At 39.3% G+C, this 23,467-nt stretch overlaps 2 protein-coding genes across 2 annotated transcripts in view; both read right to left on the bottom strand.

Annotated features, from left to right (window-relative positions):
• Positions 1-681: 681 nt before the first annotated feature.
• On the bottom strand, positions 682-15,282 carry si:dkey-178e17.3 (somatomedin-B and thrombospondin type-1 domain-containing protein). Its single transcript, XM_005924412.2, has 5 exons — positions 14,813-15,282; positions 6,368-6,553; positions 5,834-5,924; positions 2,992-3,150; positions 682-2,878 (listed from the first exon to the last, which is right to left on the bottom strand). Exons 1-5 carry the CDS (start codon positions 15,060-15,062, stop codon positions 2,773-2,775), a joined length of 792 nt encoding a protein of 263 aa, XP_005924474.1. The 5' UTR covers positions 15,063-15,282; the 3' UTR covers positions 682-2,772.
• Positions 15,283-18,570: 3,288 nt separating this feature from the next.
• Positions 18,571-23,467, bottom strand: part of si:dkey-178e17.1 (tricarboxylate transport protein B, mitochondrial) — a 22,028-nt gene continuing 17,131 nt past the window's right edge. The window contains exons 5-9 of the mRNA XM_005924411.3: positions 22,593-22,677; positions 22,134-22,238; positions 21,708-21,823; positions 21,518-21,591; positions 18,571-21,165 (exon numbers count right to left, since the gene is read on the bottom strand). Coding sequence (XP_005924473.1) covers positions 21,051-21,165; positions 21,518-21,591; positions 21,708-21,823; positions 22,134-22,238; positions 22,593-22,677 — 495 coding nt within the window. The 3' untranslated portion in view covers positions 18,571-21,050. The remainder of the gene's footprint in view (positions 21,166-21,517; positions 21,592-21,707; positions 21,824-22,133; positions 22,239-22,592; positions 22,678-23,467) is intronic.

Genomic DNA, 23,467 nt, shown 5'->3' with positions numbered 1-23,467 from the left:
GTTAAGATGGTCGTGCAGTAGCAGAAGAAGGGGCCTCAGGCCAAGTCCAGCGATGCCACCAGTAAACGGAAGTCACCTTTGGGTTCTTTCCCTTTACGCCCTACGCTGGGGCCAGGAGGGCTTTGAACAGCTGTCTTGTCAAAAGTAAACAGTGGCCATGCTGTGACAAAAGCCACCAGTGCTGGAATGCCCCCCTTTTCAGTGGCTGTAATCCCAGAACACACTGCTGTCGGAGCCCATCAGGCACCGGGCCAGAGATGGGCCTTCCTGCCCTTTGCAAAGCAGGTTAGCAGCAGTGGCAGAGCAGCACAGGGGATGCACTGGTCAGGCAGACAGCACTGCCGCTGTTGTAGTACGAGAAAATAAAGAGTTGTGCTGACGAAGGGGAGTTTAGTAGTGAGCTAGGATGAGGAATCAGGGAGGAGAGCAGAGAAAAGGGGGGAGGAAGGCTGGAGAGATTGATGGAGGAGGTGAAGTTCAAGTACTTCTGACATGAAGTAGCCATGCACTAGTTTTTTTAAGGAATCGATGTGTTGGAGTCTGGTTGATTCACATCATTGAGAGCCAAACCAGCCTGAGCTTTTGTACATAAAGATTTACCTGTACATATGATGGCACTCATAATATTGGTCATGTTATGAGCATTCACCCTTGTAACAGTGCTAATTCATGCTTAGGTGGAGGCTGGAGCCTATCTGAGCTTCTACAGCATAACAGGTCTATCACAGGACCTAACATGCATGTCTGGGGACTAGGAGGAAGTCAGAGTAACTGGACAAAATCCATGCAAGCAAAGGGAGACCAAGCAAACTCCACACAGAGGAAATGGTTACAAATAAAGTTAGAATTATGGGGAATAAAGAAGCCTCTGATAATGTGGTTTAATTGGTATTATTTATGTGACATATGGTTGGAAAAAAATTAAAAACTGCCAAGAGTGACAAAAAGCACAAGGTTTGTAAACATGAAGAGTTGCAGCCTTTCAGAGTGAATCTCAAGGTTCAAACATCCCTTTCTCCATATACACTTAACTAGTCTATATATCACCTAAATGAGGAGGCAAACTGGCTATCAGAATATGCAATCCGCAAAACCAAACCAAATACCAGTATGAAGATACTTTTACATATGACGTAAGCTGCCACATCTGTCATGTTTCGTCTACACATAATTACACATAGTATATATACATATACACAAAATTCCCAGAATTTACATGACAAGAACATACCCCAAATTTCAGTAGAGTGTAACAACAAAACATGATTATACACATTAGTTGTCATTTTGCTTGTCGTCATCCCGTTTACAGCCCACGCAAAAATGCCAAGAATGCCAGAAAATATGTTAATGGACATGTTTGCGTTGAAATGGTGTGAAATGCTGCTTGTAAACTCAGGAATATACTTATCAGTGTCATGCTGATGCTAGTAGTTACTGCACAGGGGAGAAGTCAGATATGTTGTAGGTGTGTAAAGGAAAACAGTGGCAAGGATTTGCAAACTGAATGCAATGATGCAGTGAAATCCACACATCAATAGAAATACAATAGAGGGAGATATGGCGGTATAGTTTTCTTTATTTCACTAATGGACAGTGTACAGAAAATGCTGTGCTGCACTTATAAAATTACCACATGGTTTATAATAAATAAACACACAAACACAGACATGGGGGATGTAAAGAGAAAGTAACAGGTTTCCATAACATGACTGCACCTGCCTTCTTCTTAACCCAACAGCAAAAGAGATGCAGGAATTTATGCTGTGTCGTTTAACTCAAGAAGGTAAAGCTGTAGTTAGTCTGTATTTTATTTGAGGGAAAACACAGAGTCAACAGAGACAACAAAAACAGAACTGAAAAAAGTAAAGGAACTGTAGGGAGTGCTGGGAGGAGATTCGGTTAATTAAAAATATAGGAGTTGGCTGTTCATGATATTTATCTTGGATCATACTCTTCTGATAAAACTCCCCCGTGAGCAGGGCGAGTAATCATGAAGCATTTTTTAAGTCTTGGACACAAGACAGACAGAACCACAGTGAATTCGCTTATATGGCTCTTTTTCCTCTCCAGCAATATTAAGTCTAAACAGATGTGATTGATCTCCGCTATGAGTCATGTTACTGAAAACATCTGTGACTGACCACCAGAAGAGGCAGACATGAAGGAGACTTGAAATCTAAGCACCTGAGAATCAGTACCTGATATTCAACTTTGCCCTTTGGGATAAAAAAAAGATACAACATCAAAATACTGAGCGAAGGATCCTAGTTTGGATATGACTTTGATGATCAGTTTTAGTATCTCCAAAACCACTGATGACTTAGGACTGTTTGGGGATAAATGACAGATGTCTGATGTTTACACTGTTGGATACAAATTATTGAAGCTATATAGACACATATACATTACATAAACCAATCATAAGTAGAAAATGTATAAAGCAAAATAATATATTTCTATATTTATACATTATGCATTAGAAAATGCACTTGTATTGATGGAGGTAGATAGCAAAGACTCAGAGGTAAAAAGGCAAATAGATGCTGTGCTTTAGAGGAGAATTACGTGGCTGTAAAATCAGACGTTAAATGCAAGAATTTATGTGTGCTTTAAGAGTTTATACAGTACAGAATATGAGGTGAAAGAAAAAAAGTGGCAGGATGCTGCTAATATCCTTGAGTTACCCATCCAGTAATCTGGATTGGAGGGTCTGGCTTGGCTGGCAGGGCTGTCCTGCACTTGGCAGGATGCTGAGAGTAGCGTGCCGCCTCAAACAAAGAGGAAAGAGTTGTCAGAACACTGGCAGCGCTCAGAAGAAAACTGTCGAATCCAGGAACCGTGACAGCCCGCGACTGAAGCTGCTGACCAGAAGGTCCTAAAGAACAGAGGAGCCCATCAGGCATGTAACAAATTCCTTTTAACTTAAGCTTGAGTTAGGAATGTAATGGATGAACATATCTTCAGTTATCTTTCAGTTAGCTTGTTTACCTGGTGCCCCTTACACCATCGCCTCCACAGCGATCTGACTTTGCCATGGCATCACTTTGACACTCCACACAGACAGCAGTCTCTCTCATCAGTCGAGCGGTCCACAGTTTGAGTCTACATGCTGCGCTAGCCTGTTTCACTTGCAGATGCACACAGTAACTGCAAGCAAGGGTAAAGAAAGGGAAAGAAGGTGTCAAAGTAGAAGACTCTGTGTACCTGCATTCATTATCAAGTCAAAAATATAATGCTCAAAGGCAAATAATATATTTGAGACTCAGAAACACATCAATGATCCAGTCAATCACATCATTCATGCTCACATATGAAACCAGAGCATTTCAAACAGAAAACACAGATGGAAAATGTTCAGATTAAGAAACAGGGGCATATGCCAGTTTTAAGCTTTCCAGTTTCTGAAAAATATCCTGCTTTGTTTAAAGTTACACTAATGGTACAAACAAAGTATCTCTTCTTTGAATTAAGAGGTTTTACATATCAAGGCATAATAATCATCTGGTCCTTAGCTGGTCTTAAAATTAATTAAATACAACCTCAGGTGAATAAAATGTGACATATTACACTCTGTCTTTGTTTATTTAACAAAAATAAAAGCCAACATGCAGACGCACTGTGTGATAAACTTATAGCTTCACCCCAAGATCAGACTGTGCAGTGCTCAGAGAAACTGCATCTCAGACTTTAAAGTTCTCAGTTAGAATGCTAAATGTTAAAACTCGTGACAATACAATCAGAAAAAGTCTGAAGAAATATGGATGGTTTGTAATGATTGACAGGGAAAAGCCTCTTCTCTCTAAAAGGAACGTGGCAGCATGGCTTAGTTTTGCAGAGTTGAGATGTTTTGCACATCTAAATGCAGCAAATCAGCACAAACGCCTCATACCAACTCTCAAGATATTGCTGCTAAATATGCTTTCACAAGCTATAAAATCGTTGGGTGTGCTTATTTTTTCACATTTTGCTTCTTCTTCTTTGTCTTTTCACTTGGTGCTTTTTAAATAAATAATGACATGGAGTAATATCTCATGCATTGCTGTTTATCTGACACTGTTTTATTCCCTGATACTTAAAAAATTTAAATTCAAAAAAGTGTACTTTACTTTTATCGTGACTGTATCTGGTGACCCAAGTTTAATACTTTAATTACTTAACAAAGTAAAAATTTGCTGATAAGTAACACAAGTGATTCACTTGTGTCTTGAGCGCCTGGATTATCCCATCGTAATCACAGCTCAGTCTGCACAGTAAAAGGGACAAATAAAGCCTTGTTTTTCTGATAAATGGGTTAATTCCGCTATTTATTTTGCAGCTGATTCAGACAGGTGAGACAAAATATTATCCAAATTTGGGTGACTTGTCAAAGAAAACATGAAGTTTCCCTTTATTTCGTCCTCAGATTATTTCAGAAATATTTCAGAAAGTTGTAAATATGTATGAAATCCTTACTCTATTTGCCTGTAAGACATAAAGTATATGTCTGCATGTCTGTAGTGGGATGTCTCTGCTTTGTTTCCTTAACTTTTCCACAGTGAAACCTTCTGTTAAATACTTGTTTTTTGGACTAAAATTTCTGTCTTAAAAATTCCAGACAGATATTATTTTCTTTTGCTGAGCTTTTACAAGCAAAATCTGCATAACAGCCTTGTGTTATGGTCCATCCTCCCTTATTTTATGATAACCTTGTCTTAATGTCCAGTCTCTAATATCCACTAATATCCAGATTTAAATATACATCCAAAGACAACTGATCATCATTTCACTGTTGTCACTGTTAACCCTCACTTCTTCAATTAATTTCAAAGACACCACTATTAATATACCAGATGTCTGTGTGAAATCGCTCTTACTCTGTAAAATTCATGCTGAATCAATGCCATTTATGAGTAATGCACTCCCAGTCCCCTGATGTTTTGTTTCAGTCAAAACAAAAGTATCCAATGTCCATTTTAATTACTGAGAAAAGCTGTAAGCTGTCAGGAAGCCAGCTCAGATTTTTTCCCAGAGAACATAATGAGAAGATTTGTAATCAGCTTAGATCAAAGATCAAATTTATACAGCGAAGGCTTTTCTTTTTAAATTGATTACGTCTGACTTATCAGGAAAGGTCAGCTCCTGATGCAAATATTCAATGACAGAGTTCATGTTACACACCCAAAGTAATTTTGAGGACGTGCTTGCTATAGCAACCTCAGGCTTTGCCAGTATTCCCGAATCTTTTGGTGCTCAGAGTTGACCTTTAAATAAAGGGAAAACTGGGGAAAATATGGTATGAACCTGTTGTGAAATCCACCAGCCTTGGAGTTAGCGAAAGCAAGAAAAATGTTGAATAAGTGCCTTTATTCTTGAGTGAGATGCATCTGAAAGTTTGCTGGCAAGAAAAGAAAGGCTACTGTTTGTATAATTACGGTGATGGTATGAACTCAAATATGCATATTAAATATTTTATCAAAAGTTCTACAGCAGTGCTGACTGACCTGCCAACTATTTTGTAATTCACAAAAAAAACTGTTTAAAGAAGTTCCAGCTATAATCAATGCTGAAAAAATATTTCAGACACAACCAAAGCACTTGCAACTAAAATGTAGTTCAAGCTACTGAAAGTACATAAAAGATTTTATATTTTAATAAAATCTTTTATGTAATTTCTATGTAATAATTTCGCCAGACAAAGCCGTTAACCATGACTCACAGGCTAAAATAACTCAAGTAAATTACCAAACATTTAAAAAAGGGCATCTGTAATCACCTGCCACTGCCCCGACAAATCCTACACTAGAGACATGAAACAAAGCTGGTATCTTGCGGTTTGATATTAAGGCCTTACCTGGCCTTCTCCTCCTTCATCAGCATGTGTGGTCTCCTCCAAGGGTCCTTGAAGTTCCTCTTGAAAGAATTAGGCAAGATTTTTGCGACTTCTGGAAGTCAGGTATAATCACGGGCAGATGAAAATTAAAAAGAGGGCAAATAGGTCTAATAAGCTGTTGCATCCAGTAAAGATCATACTTATAAAGGCATCTCCTGTTTAATCTGAGCAACTCAGCTCTAAGGTAAAGTGAGTTCAGCTTTCCTTGTAAGTTTTCAAAATGTTTTCCTGTCTTCAGGTTTTTTAATTACTTGGAAAAGTGCACAGCTGAAGACAGAATAGAAATATCCTTTATTATTCCTCAGTGGGGAAATTCAGTTGTTCCATCAGCAAAGTGACAGGCAGATGGAGCATGCAGACTCAAGATTTGTTTCTTACAGCAAAAGAAAGTTAACAGTTGTCCCAGATAATACCAAAGCGCTTGTTTAATTTGTAACAGTGCTAGTGAACTGAACTCCGTAACATACATAAATGCAGAAAAAGTCAGGCTGTCACCTTTCGCGGTGCTGCATATGGCGTTGTTTCCGAAGCATCCTCGACGTTGTTTGAGATCAGGACAGGGTGTACCTCCGTTTCTAGGGGGAACAGATACTTGGCGACTCCTTTCCGTGCTACCAATTCCACATGAAGATGTGCATGATGACCAGGGACCCCATGATCCCACCACACAGTCAATGGCTGCTAGGGAATCAGAAAGTCATAGATTAGCTTAAGATTGCAGGAGTTAAATGGATTATAAAGTAATATTTCTTCATAGATTCTTCAGTGTTACTGGTTGTTTAATAAAGTTAGGGGATTCAAGGTGAGATTTACATTTATTTAAAAAGACTGAGGTGTTTAAGAAGAAAAATACCCTTCTTTCTGATATAGTAAAACAAGAGGTCTAATTATGAAAAAGAATTTATCTGTAGTCCAGAGGGAGCTGCAAACTTTCCCCTAATCTTTGCTGTCATGTACCATACAGCTTAAAGTGTAGCTGCAACAGATGCCCTGATATAGACTTTGATGCCAGTCCACTGAACATTTACTGAACATTTGTAGGTAGGTGGCGAGTGACTGGGTCACTACCATGTACTTATTTCAGATCAGCCTAACCCCAGACTCAGGAAGTCTGCAACTGAGGTCAAATGTGGCTAATTTTGCATCCTGTTCTCTCTGGTTTCCCTCTACCCCACGCTTACATGCAAACACACACACGGACGCCCGTGAACTCAGCACGCCACATAAACACAGCAGTTTTAGTAATCATACTTCCTGTTCAGTAGGCTGATTTAGTTAATTACATCAAGCAAAGAGGAAGCTGTATCACTTAGATGACTGCCTTGATCAAAGCCCCAAAACTCCAGCAGTAATCAAGAGCTTTTCAGCACAGAGATTAAATAGGAGCAGACATTTTAATAGTCTTGTTTTTACAAGGAAGGGCATACTTCACAAACACACAAACAAATCAGGTAAGTTCAACACAACAGTGAACAGCTGTAAGCATGTATACACCATAACATTTTTAGAAAGCCTGACATTTGTGGTTTAGAGCTTTTTCTGTTTTCATCCTTTAAAATAAAAGTTTGCGACAATAAGAGCAGGTGCACCCAGCTTGAAGCTTGTAGACGTTGGTGGTGAAATTACAGGGAATGGGCGGATAAATATACCATAACTGAATCTAATCCTCCCTCTTCATTTAATCTCCCTTACACTGTCTTTATAATAGACACTCACCCCACTATACAATGTCGTGAGTGAATAATTATGTGTGTGAACATGAGACAGAGAGAGAGAGAGGGAGAGAGTGCTTTCAAGATGCCGCCCGTTTGGTTCATTCCCATGGTCCTGTTGGGGGTTCGGAGAGGAGGGGGGGGCAGCTGCCTCAGTGACACAGCCGATCCACAAAGCCACAGTGGAATCTCTGCATTCCTGCACATTAGTGCTGCCCACCTGACACTCGCCTTTCCCAGATCACCACACACAGCAAACAATTTCTGTCTGATAAATCATCCCACTTAAACCTCTTCTATCCTTTCCCTAAAATACACAGGCATGCTCATTTGCCTCTGTAAACGTGAGGAAGGGCATGCACTTTCTTGAAAGATTACTCAGGGTGGGATGGCATTAGACACTACAACCCTATCAGCTTCCTACCCTTCCTACCCTTGCCTCCTCCACCTCTTCTTATCCTTGCTCCTGTCTTCTTGCCTTTCCTTCCCGCTGCTACATCCTCTGACGTTCACGGGCAGCTTTCATGCCGCTGTTTTCCTTTCTCATGGTGGGAAAAACACAAGCAAGGAGTCCAGTTGAGGTATTTGCTTCATAGCAGAGCGTGCAGTGAAATCAATAGGGTTGGCTAGTTCCCACACCCGGAGGAGAAACAGCTATTATCCCTGTGATCGACACCGACATACACATAAGCAGGACTAAGGCCCTGTCTGGGAGTCTCAGCCATTTGGGCTGATTTGCCAGAGGTCAGAAGGCAATTACCAAGCTGTGGTGGTCCCTCAGTCTGCTTCTGGCACAACCAGTGCAACAATTCCACCACCCACATGTCAACCCTGCTGACAGTCTGACAGCCTAACCCACATAGTCACTCTTGTCCCCTGTTTGCATTGTTAATGAGAAAGTCTTCAGTTCGAAAGCTTGCCACCACCTCTGACCTCTGACCCCAATACAGGAAACAAATGGCACTTGTTCCCAGCATGTTCAGCTTTTGTCTTTTGGAAAAGCTGATATTTTTAACAGAGTTTCTGAGATAGATTTTAGATGTGCGTTTTCTTATTTTTGGAGAGCAATTTAACTGCATTATTCTGTCCAGGTTAAATCTATTTTTGTAATTTAACTAATGATATTTCTCTATTTTCTGTTTTCATCAAGATTATTTTCACCAGTTTAACGTAAGTGTCATTAATATGGAAAACAGGGAAGTCGTCCGTTTCAGTGAACCAGCAGCACCACAGTACAAATCTGGTTGCTGTCAAAGTTTAAAGTGAAAGGACTTTGCTTGTCTATGACTAATTTTTCAGGCAGCAGGCAAAGCCTCAGACAGCATTAAACTAAACAGAACCAATGACCAATGATCCAACATAAGCACTTTTATCTCTCAACTTCTGCCAAACTCCAGTCACTCTTGTTTCAGTGGGATAATAGCCTTTTGGGATGGCATTCCTTTGCCTTTCCTTTTATTCTCCTTGAATTCTACCTCCATTTTAGGGTCTCAGACCTGCCTGCCCAATTTGCTTTATCTTCCACTCCTTTTATTACGTTGTCCCCCACTCTCCCTTGTTCTTCCCCCCCATCTGTCTCCTTTTTTTGGTTCTGAGCTTCACTCACTCACCCACCCCCTCCCTTTCCTTCCAGCCCCATCTCTTCTCTGATGAGACCCAGATGTCCAGCTGCTCTGGTGGACCACTGCACCTCAAAGCCTCCACGGTCACCCTCCCTTCCCTGTCTGGGCCTTGGTCCCATCAGACAAGCCTTATAATCTTCACCAAAACAGGAACCTCAAGCCTGTTAATAGGAGTTGAGAAGACTGGACTGAGCCCTAATAGCAGGTGAATGTTTCCTATATACAAGCAGGAAGGGCGGCCATCTGCTGCAAATGGCTGGGGTTGAGGGGAGAAAGACAGGACAAAGACATGCTGTGGAAAAGAGCCAGAGATTAATAATATCTAATGCTTAAATGCAGGAACTTGTATAAACACATAGTGTGTGAAAAAAAAGGTAAGTGAAGAAGAAACACTCTAAAAAGAAAGAAAAAGAAGAATTACAGTTAGAGGCTTCACAGATAAGGCGATCTTTGTCTGTCTGTGAAACACGATTAAATTTTTCCTTTCAGGAATGGAAGCATTAACAAAGTTGGGTAGATTACTCGTGTAGTTGCTTCAACTGAGCTTCGGATTTGACATACACTAAAAAAAAAATGGAAGTGCTGACAAAAAATAAAGATTATCTTTGTACTTTTCGTCAAACAAAAAGGTTCTCTGTGTGAAAATGCTCACTATTTGCTCACCAACACCATTAGTCTGACAAAAACCTTGAAGCTGCAGAGGAAAGAAGTCTAGAAAAAGGGAATAATGTACTGAAATTACCTTGACCTTTACCTGATGATGGGTGGACAGAGTCAAACACAGCAATCAAACACTACAGACAGCCAAGGCAGGAGTTTCCCTTTGCAAGCCCCCTTCGATTTAGTGATACGCATATGCACCTTCATTTGTGCTTACAGTAAGTGAGTGAAAACTGTTAATGCCCTTCAAGCTCAGCAGTGTTTTCCTGTCAAGAAGAAACCAGATGCTGGACATCAGATTTGCAAAATGTAGCATGTGAGTGCCAAGAGGTGTTTAACATATTTGTCCCAAAAAAAAAAAAATCCAACAGCTGGCCTGTTTAGTCTTCATTATGTAAAGACATTCCCTACTAGCAGAACAGAGAACATGTGGGATGCAAGGAAGAAAAAGAGGGAGTGAACTTAGGTGGAAAGAGGGAAACATTGTGGCAGAGAATGGTAGAGAAAATAAAGAGAAACAGAGAGGAGAGAGAGAGATGAATGATGAGCAAAAGTCTCATGTACCAAATGCAGAGGCTTTAATGTATTTTCCTGTTAGGGTGAGAACCACCAGAGGCTGCAGTAGAAGAGAGAAGCTGCCCCTTCTTGCTTCTTACTGCCCCAAATGATCTCTAGAGTCAATGAAGAGGAATGGGAGCTTATCGTAATGGGAACCATAGAGTTAAGACTGAAACTGGTGTATGAAAATCACTTCTATAACAGGAGACAACATCAAAGTCCTTCTGGAAGCAAGTGTTACCACGCTTCAACCATCCTTTAATGCCTCTGAGACCTTATTTGGCAGTTGTTTGGGGGCATTATCCAGTTTAATTTCATACATGAATGGAATAAACAGAGAAATCTGACAAAACCAACTTAAAAGGTGTGCTGATTTTGACCAATACAAAGTATGTCTTTAAAAACTCATTTCCTCCTGGTAGTTAAATATCTATCACAATCTTTGCCAATGCAAAAACCTTTCAAAGATTTCAAATAAAGATTTGGCACGTCTCTATAAAATATAAGCAAATTTTCTGAGGTGCTGATGCCAGAAGCAAAAGCTCATTGTTCCTTGGTTCTTAATCTTACTGTGAGATGTTTTCCTTTCAGATAAACATTAATTAGTGAGAGGTTTAAACTTTTACTTTTGTTTGTGGCTAGAATAATAAAAAAAATGGTGGCCAACAGCTCGACCTGCTAAACCAGCCAAAAGATGCCTACAAGTAGTTTTTGCTGTGAGGTGTACATTTGGAAATTAATAGCCTGCAACTACTGAAGTTATATAAGCCAGACTGTTGACCAAAACATGAAGTTCATAAAATAGAAAAATCATGTCAGCTTGCTATATGTTATAATTTCAATCCCAAGAAATACTACACGAAGTTGGAAATCTCATCTAAGCATAAGAATACAAATCCATAACTCATTCTCAGCCTCAAATTTAACCAGAAACTGATTTTTGAGAGTTTCCATCTGCAGAGATTCCTTGAAAAGCTAATATATTTCAAAGTTTTACATTTAAAAAACATTTTCTATCATCCTTTCCCTCTACAAAGTGAATTGATACGGTAGATACGGTTTGAATCCAGTCTGGGGCCTTTCTGTGTGGGGTTTGCATGTTGTCCAGATCTCTGTGTTCTCACTGGGTCCAAAGACATGCATGGGGTTCGATTGCTTAGTGATTCAAAACTGACTCCAGGTGTGAAGGTCAGCATGAATGATTGCCTGTATTAGCATTGCAACAGATTGGCGACCGGTCCATAGTACATCCCACCTCTAACTATTATCCACCTGTTAATTGATTAACCCGTGGATCCACTATCCACCTGTTAATCAATTATCCACCTATTAATCAATTAACAGGTGGATAGTGTAATTTACTTTAACTGTTTAGTCCATCTATAATTATTCTAGTTTACGTTTAGCTTGTGTGTCAGTTTTATATTAGGGTGTGTTGAGTTCACTGCGCCTTTTATAAGCTGCCCAAAAATCCCACAAACTGTGAGGCTGATAAGGTTTCATCCACCTGAATGAGCCTGGAACCTGGAAACATCTGCAGGGAAATCACAGTGAATGAAACATGGTGCTGGAGGTATTAGGTATATAGATATCTACTGCTTTTTCAGACAAACACAATAGTGCAATCACCTGCAAGGTAACAAGAAGAAGAAAAGAAAATATCACCTAACATTTCCGTTATCAATGCATTAAATGAGGCCATCGCTGGACTGTGCATGAACTGATTGTACTGTATGTGGTGTCAGCTGCATTTTTTCCACTAACACAGTTTGTCTTATGTTTCTACATCGCTTCTCTTAACAACAATAAAGTCTGTTTTGTGCCCTTGCTCACAAGTTGATTTTGCTCAATCATTACTTTAACTTGTACAGTGTCCGTCTGTGTTTACACACAGTTCACACTCCTGTCAAATCCTTCATTTTAACAACATCTCTGAGTGTTTATATCCATGTTTTTTTCTGTGTCTGCTCTGATGTCACCCACTCAAAGCACTGTGTTGAGCTCCAGCAAACAGGAGGTAATTACAGCCTCCAATAGTGTCACACACAAACTGCTTGATGTGTTGCAGAGCTTCAGGATCAACTCTGAGTGTTAAGTTGGTGAGGACATATCAGGGGGCTAGGATGGAGCAGAGCCAAGCCTGATGATAAATGCTGTGTTTTTACTGTAAAGATTTTCAGATTGCATACAAAATGTTTATTGATCCATGTGGGTTCATTCTTATGTTCAGACTGTGAAATAAAAATTTTAAAAAAAAAACTGCACAGGGCAGCTGTGAGCTGTGATAAGAGCTGAGATAAGAGGCTGTTACAATGACGGCTCCACACTAACCTGAGCTCATTTCCTGTTAACATTCATCTTGTCAGACACATGGATCTGGTTTGTGAATGGCAAAATGATGTTTCTGAATGGCAATCTAGCTGATTGTTAAATTAAAAAGAAATCTGGGTCTGTTCACAAAGTGTTGCTTCCTCCCTTGCTTTCAAAAAGTCACATCTCTGGTTTTACAAACACTGTAGAGTTTATTTATTTAGTTAAAAAAAAAAATCCACTTTCTAATGTTTCCATAACAATAAAAACAGCTTGGCATTGAGAGCAAAGCCAAAAGAAAAACTCATGTGTATGTTAATCTTAACTCTTTCATGTGCAATTTAAAGTAATATACTGATGTTTATGAATACTTTAGCTTATCTACCCCCATTTCAATTTCAGTCCAACATTTCCACCACGCTGCAGTAAAGGACCACATCACTACAACGGTACTGTAAACAAAATAAAAGCATACATGGCACTTACTGAGATGAATTGCTTCACTTGAGCATATTTAAAGACAAACAAACTCAAGTCTAATTCAGCCTAAATTTACATTAAAGTACTTTAAAATCTGTGTGGCTGATTGTTACCGAAACTCAATTGTTTAATTTAAAGTAAAGAATCCTGAAAATGCAAAAATGGCTTAAACCTAATGATGCAAAAGGACTAAAGATGCAATAGGGTAAATCAAAAAAGGAGATTTTTTTTTTAAAAGTAGAAGAAAAAAACCTCCCAATGTTTGGAAATAAGCAGTCCTCTCTTTTCTAAGCCCCTCCCACGTAACTAGAACCAGCATACGCAGGTGGCTGAAAAGGGGAGTTAATACTGACCTTTGGTTTCGCAATGGATTCAAAATTCTTCTCTCTACTTGTTTACTAATATGTCTTCATTCCTGAATAATCCTCTTCATCCTTCATGCTACTTTATGCCACCAGCCTGATCTGTTTTAAAGACATTGAGTGAAGTCTCCTGTCATGGCCTAGCTTTTCTAAAGCCTGATAATACAGCAAAGATGAAAATGCTGGATCCTTATTCCATTTTAGATCCCTTACCATATGCTCCTTAGCTGAGCTTTAACCTGTACAAAAACTAGTGTAGCTCTGATAACGGCAATATTACAGCTAAAATTGATTAGCAGATGTTTATGGGCTCTTTATAGTAAACAGTGAGGTCTAATGAAGTGTATTACAACTGTCCTTGTGTTAGTTGTGTACACAGTTTTACGGTAAGTTAGTGATTGAAGTCTGGATGGGGCAGCCTATTCACGTCACAGAACAGATAAAATACTCAAACCAGCTTGTATATAATAGTGGGATTGCTCCACAGTTTAAAAGCTCTTTTCCCTTTAGGACTGACCCCTCAAGTGTGCTTAAGAGGGTCACATTCTCAGGGTATTTATGCCAGAGAAATCTCTTTGTGAACTTGAGTAGTGCCATATACTTCACTATAAGAGTTGCTTTTGTTACAGGTCAGAGTGTTTCCTGTCTGTCACATCTAAGACATAGCTCCACTGTAATTCTGACCATCTTTGGCAGTCTGTTTCCATGGTGTCTGTTCCCTCATTTGTCCATATATAGCAAAAGCCTGGTTGATGATGGGGGGTTGCCCACAAATACGTTTTAAGGAATAAGCAAATGAGTGTTTCTAATTTAAGGTCATTTTTATGGCTTTAAGACTAAACTAATGTTGTTATGGTCTCTCAGACCACTTAATGTCCAGGCTGTGCAATGTGAAGCTGTGATGTGAAGGTCATGAGTCGAAGCTACAAATGTAAAACCACACAAGGCAGACGGTAGTCACCTCTCGCTGGTCACTTAAAACAAAGAGCCATATTGGGCATATTAAAAACAGCTACGTGTAGTATGTCTCACTCCCTACGTGTCACCTCAGTGGCAGCCATCCCTCCCCAAAACTAAACAACAATGAACAGCAGCAGTCATTGGATAGGATTCAAAACACATATACACTACATACCTTATTTCTTCCTCGCTCTTTGAGCTTTCAAACTTCAAATAGACAAAACTGCTGTTATCTGATATCAAATGTCAGCGAGCACAACAGAGCAAACAACTCACCAGATATTTGGCAAACGCTCTGATAGTCCTCGCAACAGTCTCTTGTTTTCTGACAGTAGGTATCGCAGTAACACACTGTTTTCCTCCTGGAGTACTCAAAACATTCGTTGTTCCGGCCGGTGCAGCAGTTTGGGCTCTCTCGCTCCCTGCAGCCTGCTTCAGCCTGTGGGACAAATTCTCCGCAGAAAAATGCCAAAAATCCCCAAACGACAAAGCCAAGACGCGCTGAGCTCCATCCATACGCTCCCATGACGGAAATCTTTCTGGGACCACTTGCTCCACACACGCTGTTGCTGCTCTGTGCTGTTGTTGCCTTTTTAAAAAATAATAATAATAATCAAATAATTTTATTAAGGTGAAATTTGTATTTTCTATATAAAATCCAAGTGCAACATGGTCCTGCTTGTGCAGAAAACGAGGTATCTTCTGTGTAAACGCCTGGACGAACAAGTGACGCGTAAAATTTAAGTGGAGTCGTGCGCGCTCACTAACTCCTCTTTTAGTGAGCAGGACACCGCCCCCAAGCTACTGTTCGGTACTTACAGACTTACAGCACCAACCTTGCGCTCTCTCTCTCTAGCTTGTGTGTGAGGTTTCAGATACATAAATAAATATATGAGTTTCAAAATATTTTGGCCCTCTGCTGCTGCCAAGATTACAATGGAAAAGTAAAATAAGCCTCAACGAGGGCCTGTATAAGGTCTGGAATCAGACACATTTCAATAAAACAGCTGCATACACCTGAAATGAAAAATGCATGCTACGCGATTTCTGTTGCAGTGAGTGTAAATATTGTGTAACAGGTTTTTGTCCATATCAGCTCTTCCGATCACAAAATCGAATTCAGCACCACGGACAGCGGCCTGGTCATTTTAATGTTACGTTAAAACTAAACGAAAGAGAAATCAACATTCAGTCTGCAGCCACCGTGCAATTTGACGAGGTCCTTTTGAGCCGCAGCAACAAAATAATGTCCACTCATGCCGAAGAACTAAGTGCATCCATCCCGCTGAGAGAAAGACTGGAGAACAATGAAATTACTTTCTCTTCACTGGCTCTGGCTGGAGAAAAACAGCCATGGCGGATACTGTAAAAGCACAAATGCAAAGACAATAGCTTTCCTCCACTTTAGTTACGGTCACAAACGTATAGAAAATGCTGGATCTGCAACTCTTTGTCCTGCTTTTGAATCCAGCGGTATCTGATGTACAAATCTGTATGAAGTATTCTAAGGAGTTGCGAGTCCTTTTTGGAGCTTTGTTAATTATTCAAGCTCCATGTTCTAAAATTGCTTGTTTTAATGCATTGCTATAACCATGAAAAGATTCAAACATGTTTGCCCTCGAGAAATATTTAAGTAAAAAGTTGTGTGGGGGGCTGGGGTTAGGGGGGCAGTAGAGTGAGACATAGACTTGCGCTAATTCTTTGGAAATGTTTTTCATTAAACATACTCAGTTCGTTTAACCGCCTACAAGCTGCAAGTTGGCAACACAATCAAGCTACTCTCAAAAAACAATATATATTTTTTATTGTTTATTGCTCGTTGCCGAGCAGCAGAAAGGGAGAAGAAGAGGAAGACAGCGTTATGATGCCGCTCCTCATAAAGCCCTATTGTGCGCACTCGAAGGGGCTGGGAGGGGGGAAGGAGGGGGCGTTCTCGTCGGTGAAGTGTGTACGCGTGTTTGATAAACAGCGCCCCCTAGTGCTTAAAGCAGATGAAATGTGTAGTATACAGTACTTCCGTTCATTTCCTTTGAACTATATTCATGTATAATCACCAACTTGAATAATCTGTTTTTGTGATAAAGGTGCAAAGTTTAGTTTCTGTCAGGAAAAACAGCATTTGGTTGTCAATGTTTGTTTTAGGGTTTGTTTTTGTTTGTTTGTTTGTTTGTTTGTTTGTTTGTTGTCCTGAGAAAGAAATCAAACATCCACTGTGATTGAAAATGAGTGCGAATCTGTGTGGAGGCCATAAATGCAGGATGTGTAAGATAAACGTATACAATGATGAGAATGAATTACAGTAGAAACAGGAGAAAAAGAATTAATAAAATCAGAGAAAAATGTTTTTAGATCCTGAAATTAGGATAGCATTTAAAAGAAAAAAGGAAAAGGAAAAAGAAGGGAAAAAAAAAAAACATGAGACAGAAAATATCACAAGACTGCACAAATGACACAGGCTGTGTGTGAGAGAGACACATGAAACAAAACTAATCTTCAAAGTAACACAGGGAATAAACCAAAGACAAATACTAAACAGGGAGATCAGAAGGATCACAGTAGACATGAAAGAAACAGAGGAACAGTCATTAACAAGACATGAGAGAGAGAAAAAACTATCAGTAGACTAGTCATAAGGTAAAACCAGGAATCACAGACTCAAAAGCACATAAACTAACACTCACTCACAAAATACTGGAATAATAAAATAATAGTAGGTTTAACCTTGTTTTCTCAAGGATAAAGAAACAACTTAAAATTCTAACATAATAACAGAACTGAAACAAAAACCTAAAGTGAAGTTATTCACAAAATTTTCAAATCCCAGAAACACAAAAACCCAGGACCATGACAACGAGCCCAGAATTGGATTGTACATCGCATTTGTTTAAAGTCAGCATTTCACACGTGCTCCTCTATTACCGTAAAATTGTGAGCGTAAAGGAATATCCTCAAGATGTTTGCACACAGCATGCATTCCTTCCACCTACTGATACTGAACAACATCTCTGGAGATGCTGTTATCACACTCCAAGGAGACCTTTGGTGTTTGCGCACACCAGTTCCTAGGCCTTTCTGATGTCACCCACTAAAAGCTCTTTGTTGAGTTTCAGCTAAGATGAGTTAATTACAGAGTGAGACAGAACATTTACAAACACCTTGATGTGCTGAAGGACTGCAGGATCTGGATCAAGTGATGTCCGGGAGTAAAGCGTGTGAGAAAATGTCAGGGTGCTTCGATGGAACTGAGCCAAGCCACAAGAATCTTTATACTGTAAAGATGTTGAGGTTGCACAAGGGGGAAGTCAAGGAATTATATCACAAACATCACAAACGCAACATTATGACCCAATTAATGGATTTATTACAGTACTGCATTAGATAGCTTCAAGTTTAGCTGGACTCTCCCAAAGAAGAAGAATTCCCCACAGTGAGTACTTTTTTTTTTTTACTTTGTTACTTGAGTTTTACTTATGAGTCCTTCTACTTCCTCATTCAAACTAAAAATTTCAAGTCATCTTCTGCAGAGAGCTGTGCATTCCTGAACCAGTGTTTTGAATAATGCGTGAGAGAGAGAGAGTAACGAAATGAGTAAGAAAGAGAGCGAGAGAAAGCATGGATAGTTACAGTTCACTGTACAGGCACAAGAGCCAAAACTAGAAGAACGAGTTCCTTGTTCGATTCCTCCCCTACCTGCCCCCCCTCCCTTTGTCCTGATGTTATCTGCAGTGAGGAAAAGGGCAGAATAACAGTTAACGAGTGAGGAGGGCAACAAAAACAACCAGACTGCATGCTTCAATGTTTCAGATGTTTATTTCAATTTGTTTTCAAATCCCCCTACAACAAACAACTTTACATTAAAGCACAGACATTAAGTAAGGGACATTTATTGCACAAGCTTCATCAACATGACCCACACACACACGCACGCACACAAACACACAATTCCATATACACAGCATTGGAATACACTGATTTATTATCACAGTATAATGTTCTCTTGGTTGTCTGGCAGTGGTGAACATGAGTACTTTGTCTGGCTGCGCAGAAAATACAGAATAATAATAATAATATTTTCATGAATATTAAATAAAAGACAATTTTGAGAATTACAATACTCGAACAGTGGTAACAACTAGAACAAGCAGACCCCTTGTTGTTATTATAAAAACATGTCCGGACCACACAGTTTTCTTGTATGATGATTAAAGAGCAGGTTAATTAAACATGAAATAAGCTATTGTCACACCTAAAAGGACAGAACAGGGTGAATGCCAGTCAAAAAACAACATTCATGAGTGTTTACAGAAACGTTAAAAATTAGGGTTTCTGGATTTGATGGCATGATGTCGGTTATGTAAACGTTAACCGTTTTAACCACCACAGAAATTACTGTCACCCTGGTGAAGCTGGATAATGCATGAGGATACTGGTCAAGATGTTTTCGCCAACAAACACACCCGCAAAAGGCACATGGAGTTCAACTTTGAATGAAACATGGCACTGAAACAGAATGACGCTGGAAACTGAACAAACTGATTTCCAACAATCATCCAAAAATTTGTATAAGAAACAAATACTGCCCAGGAAAAAAAAGTCACCACCTGGAATGAAGCAAATAGTTAGCATCCTTCCATTGGACAGATAGTGAAGTTTCAGATGGCAATAGATTGAACCCTAATTGATGCAGTGAGTAATTTCTCTTTCTTAAAGAATCGTGTGATATCCTGTGGTCGTGAACTTGATTTAATGCCACTTCAGGAGGATAACAATTTAACTCTGGAGCATTGTAAAAAATAAATAAATAAAAGGCATGTCGTCTGATGAGGTCCCTGTTCCAGAGTCATTGGTGCACTGGGGTAAGAAAAGAGGCGGATGAAGTGATGCATACATCATGGCGAATGCCTCGCACGGGGGCAGTGTTATGATCTGAGCAGTTTGAGTTTCAGCAGCATTACTTGCCCAAATAATGACGTCAGCACATGACCTGAACATCCTCCAGGTTTTTTCAGTAATGTTTGTTTCTTTCCTGATAGCACGGTCAGATTCCAAGATGACAATGCCAGGATTTGTCAGGCTCATATTGTGAAAGAGCAGGTCAGGGAACACAAATCATTGTTTTCACACATGACTTGGCCGCAGACTCATTGAGAATCTTTGTGATGTTCACAGTGGCCTGACACTGCTATCATCAAGATCCTGGCAAAATAAATAAATAAAAAATTAAACCAACCCTGGATAGAAATAAATGCTGTGATATTCCATAAGCTTATCAAAACCATGCCCTGATGATTGCATGCTGTTATCAAAGCTAAAGCCGGTCCAATAAAATATTAGAATTTGTAATTTTTTTTATTTTTATTTTAATTTGGCCGAGCAGTGTATTTAGCAGGAAAATAAAATAAAATAAAATAAAAAGTAAAACTGTATCTAATGTAAACAGAACAAAAATCCACACTGGGTGGAGTCAGGTTGGTAAAATATGACCCAGTTAGAGGTGTTGTTTCCACTAAAAGCAAAATAGAAGCCCGATGTTACTTTGTCTAAACGACTCATTGTGTCTTCTAGACTCACAGTGATCTTAAAAAAAAAAAAAAACCCAAACATTTATACACCCGATAAAGAAAAAAAAAAAAAAAAAACAACAGTGTGGCACAGATTAACAGCAAATATTCTCTTAATTCTCTATTTAATAATTCACTTCCAAAAATTATGTATCTCACAGTACATAGTCATAATATTTACTATTCTCTTAAGATAATTAGGTTACTTTTGCTTTCTTCTGAACAGACTTTCATAACACAATAGGTTTGACATTTGGCACAGGATTTAAAATATATAATATTCAGTAAGTTATCAATAAATTAAATTGAATCTACACTGTATAAAAATACATGGCAGGTTATAAACCAATTTTATTTAAGGCCCAACTATGGAAGTTGCTGCAGCTTGTGTGACTGCAAACTGCAACCAGTTGCACTCTGGCTCCTCTGGAGTTTTAGAAGAGACAGAAAGCAACGCAAACTCAAGAAAATCCAGCCGGATATCTGCATATTTGCAGTAAAACAGCTGTGAATGACTACATATAATGCTCTTCCCTGACAGAGGCTTACAGAGAAAGTAAACCAGATAACTTAAAATAAAGGTGCTGCTGCTGGCGATGCTATTGGCCAGTATTTTTATATACATTTATAAACTGGTGATGCATCTTTAGAATAAAGGTTCTTTTTTATTATTATTTAATTATCATTTATCTTTCTTTTTCTTCAATCTTGTCAGGGAATGTTGATGCTGAGCATCACTTACACCAGGTGTAGGTGACGCCAGGCCCCCTTTTCTTCTTTTGTCTCCGAGTATATTGACTTCCTGCTCTGCATACAACACTAATCTAAGTTCAGCTCTCTTTTTCACCCCTTCTGCTGTTGGTTTCATGACACAAAAGAGGCCTGCTGAAGTCAGATCTATGTCTGATGCTTGTAAAGGAGGAAGTTGCCACCTTCGTCGTATGTCCAACCACCTATTCTGTTTTCCAGACCATATTCAGAACCTTTACGACCTCCTCATAGATGATGAAAACTATGGCCACATCAAGACATACACGGCCAAGCCGGGGAACTGTTCCTTTATAGAACCTGTAGAGGGATAAAGAAAGAGGGAGGAGTATGTAAGACATTAATTGTTTAGGGTGGAGCCATATTTATCTGCGGTTAGGGTTATATTTTCTAGTATTTTGATTAGTTTTTGTTTTTTTTAATCATTTGGCACATTCTTTTTCTTAAAGTGTTTAAGTTTAGATTTTTTCATTCAAGTTCTTTAGAGTAATAAACTAAAGCCAAAAAGCATTTCTTATACAGTGTTGACAGTAGAATCTGTGAAATAAAGAAAGACACATTGGTTTTTTTTAAAGCTGTGTTGTTTTAAATCAGCTGTGAAACCAACACTACAAGCTAAACCAAGCGAAATAAAACATGGAGGTGTACTTACGCTGCCAACCCTTCATATCTCAAGATCTTCATGGCACAGTCCAGCGTGCTTTTATATTTATGTGCTTCTAGACCCTTTAGAAAAAGCAGAAGAGCATTAGTACATCTGTCCACGGGTTGCAAGTTCGTATTTAAAAACACAAGCAAGTAAGAAAAAGCGTGTGATTTGTAGCATCTGTTGCATTATGTACCTGCATCCTTGTCTTGATGACATCTAGTGGAGTGTTTCCAAATACACTGGCTGCTCCTGCTGTGGCTCCAAAGAGTCCAGTCACCAGTGGATTTATTGCTTTGTTGGGGTTATCACCTTATGAATGTGACAGAGCAGTATGAAGGGTGGGGTTAGCTCTAAATCAGAGTTAGTTCTAAACTCATTAACATGAAGGATACTAATGTGCTAATTAATTTCACATCATAAATATTAAAAGCAATACTCTATATATCAATCTCCACACACTGTATTATTACTATGCAAAACAGCCTTTGGAAACCCAACGGGGGTTCAAAGAACTGCACAATGACCTACAATAACCCTTCAGACCATTTGCAGAGTTGGTCTCTTTTTATTAAATATTGTTTATAGTAATAACAAACCAGCTGTACTCATGTACACGCACCTTTGTACCAGTTCTTGAGAGAAGTCATCACGAAAAATCGAATAGCCTGGTTGGAGCCTTGCTTCAAGACTGTTGCAGTTAGACCCTGATATGTCCCTCTTAATCCTGTTCAACCCGGAAGCCAGAGGATAAGTTAATAAATCCTTCTTCAATTAAATTAGACAGCACATTGAATAGAAAAGAACCTGAATACCACAGTCCAATCCCAATTTCCAACTTAAGGGCTAAGAACTAAAAGCCTCACAATCTTAACTGACATCACATTTGAGTGTTTCAGTATGAGAGGCTGTAAATGTTGTTGGAGGGGGAGGGCAGGGGGGCAGTCTGTCTGATGATTTACACAATGATATGAGAGTGAATATTGTTGTTGATGCTTGATCAGGGTCAGTGTTTCCCAGTGCATTACCCTAACCAACCAGCAGATGTCAGGTGAATGTCATGCATGAAGCCCACATTTACCTTGAGCCCTGATCATCTCTCTGACTCCGTGGAAGAATCCCTTGTATTTGGGGTTGGCTGATGTCTGGTCATGAATGAATTTAACCTTGGGAGATTAAAGACACAAAAATACAGACGATACATTTTACAGATGTGGGAGTGAAAACTGAAGAGGTTTAGTGTAGTTCTCTTACAAAGAATATTTCTCTAAAAGGTTGGTAACTTTAACCTTCAGTCAGTGGTTTTCATCTAGTTTTACTTCATAGGCCGAAGACACAATATGACAAAAATCATGATGAGAATAATTTATAAGTCATTCTTAACAATTCTTCATAGACTCTGATAAAATTGTGGCTATATCAAACTGTATACAAGCCACAGCCTGCACGGAATGTGGCACACATTATTTTTATCTCAGTAATCTTTTAATAATCGCTGAAATCCAAAATTGCAGCCGAAATAGCCGCAGTCTCTCACAGGGCTAAAACAGTGAAGCAGAACACCGCACCCTCTCACATCCACGCAACCAAACCTGTCTTTGAGCTGTGGGAGGAAATCCTCACAGACACAGCGACACACATGCACACTCCCCACAGAAAGGCCCCAGCAGACAAAAATTACAACCAGAAACCTTATTGAGGTTTTTCAGGTGATGTGAGCTCTAACTGCTGCACCATCATGCTGCCCACTTTCTGAAAATGGTCACATTTAACAAACGGCCCATTTAGACAACAGATTATGAACATCCCGAGATGTCCATGTTTGCACTGAAGTTCCTCTAACATGAAGTGATTTTAAAATGCACAAATATCTCTTATCCCATTTAGTAAAATTTCATTATTTGCAGTTCATAATTTATAGATTATAATTCACAGTGGACCTACAAAGGCACCAAA

The sequence above is a fragment of the Haplochromis burtoni genome, unplaced genomic scaffold (assembly GCF_018398535.1).
Source record: "Haplochromis burtoni strain Fernald_Lab_line unplaced genomic scaffold, NCSU_Asbu1 Contig_54, whole genome shotgun sequence".
NCBI classification, from domain to species: Eukaryota; Metazoa; Chordata; class Actinopteri; order Cichliformes; family Cichlidae; genus Haplochromis; species Haplochromis burtoni.
This window is presented reverse-complemented; position numbering and strand designations above follow the sequence as displayed.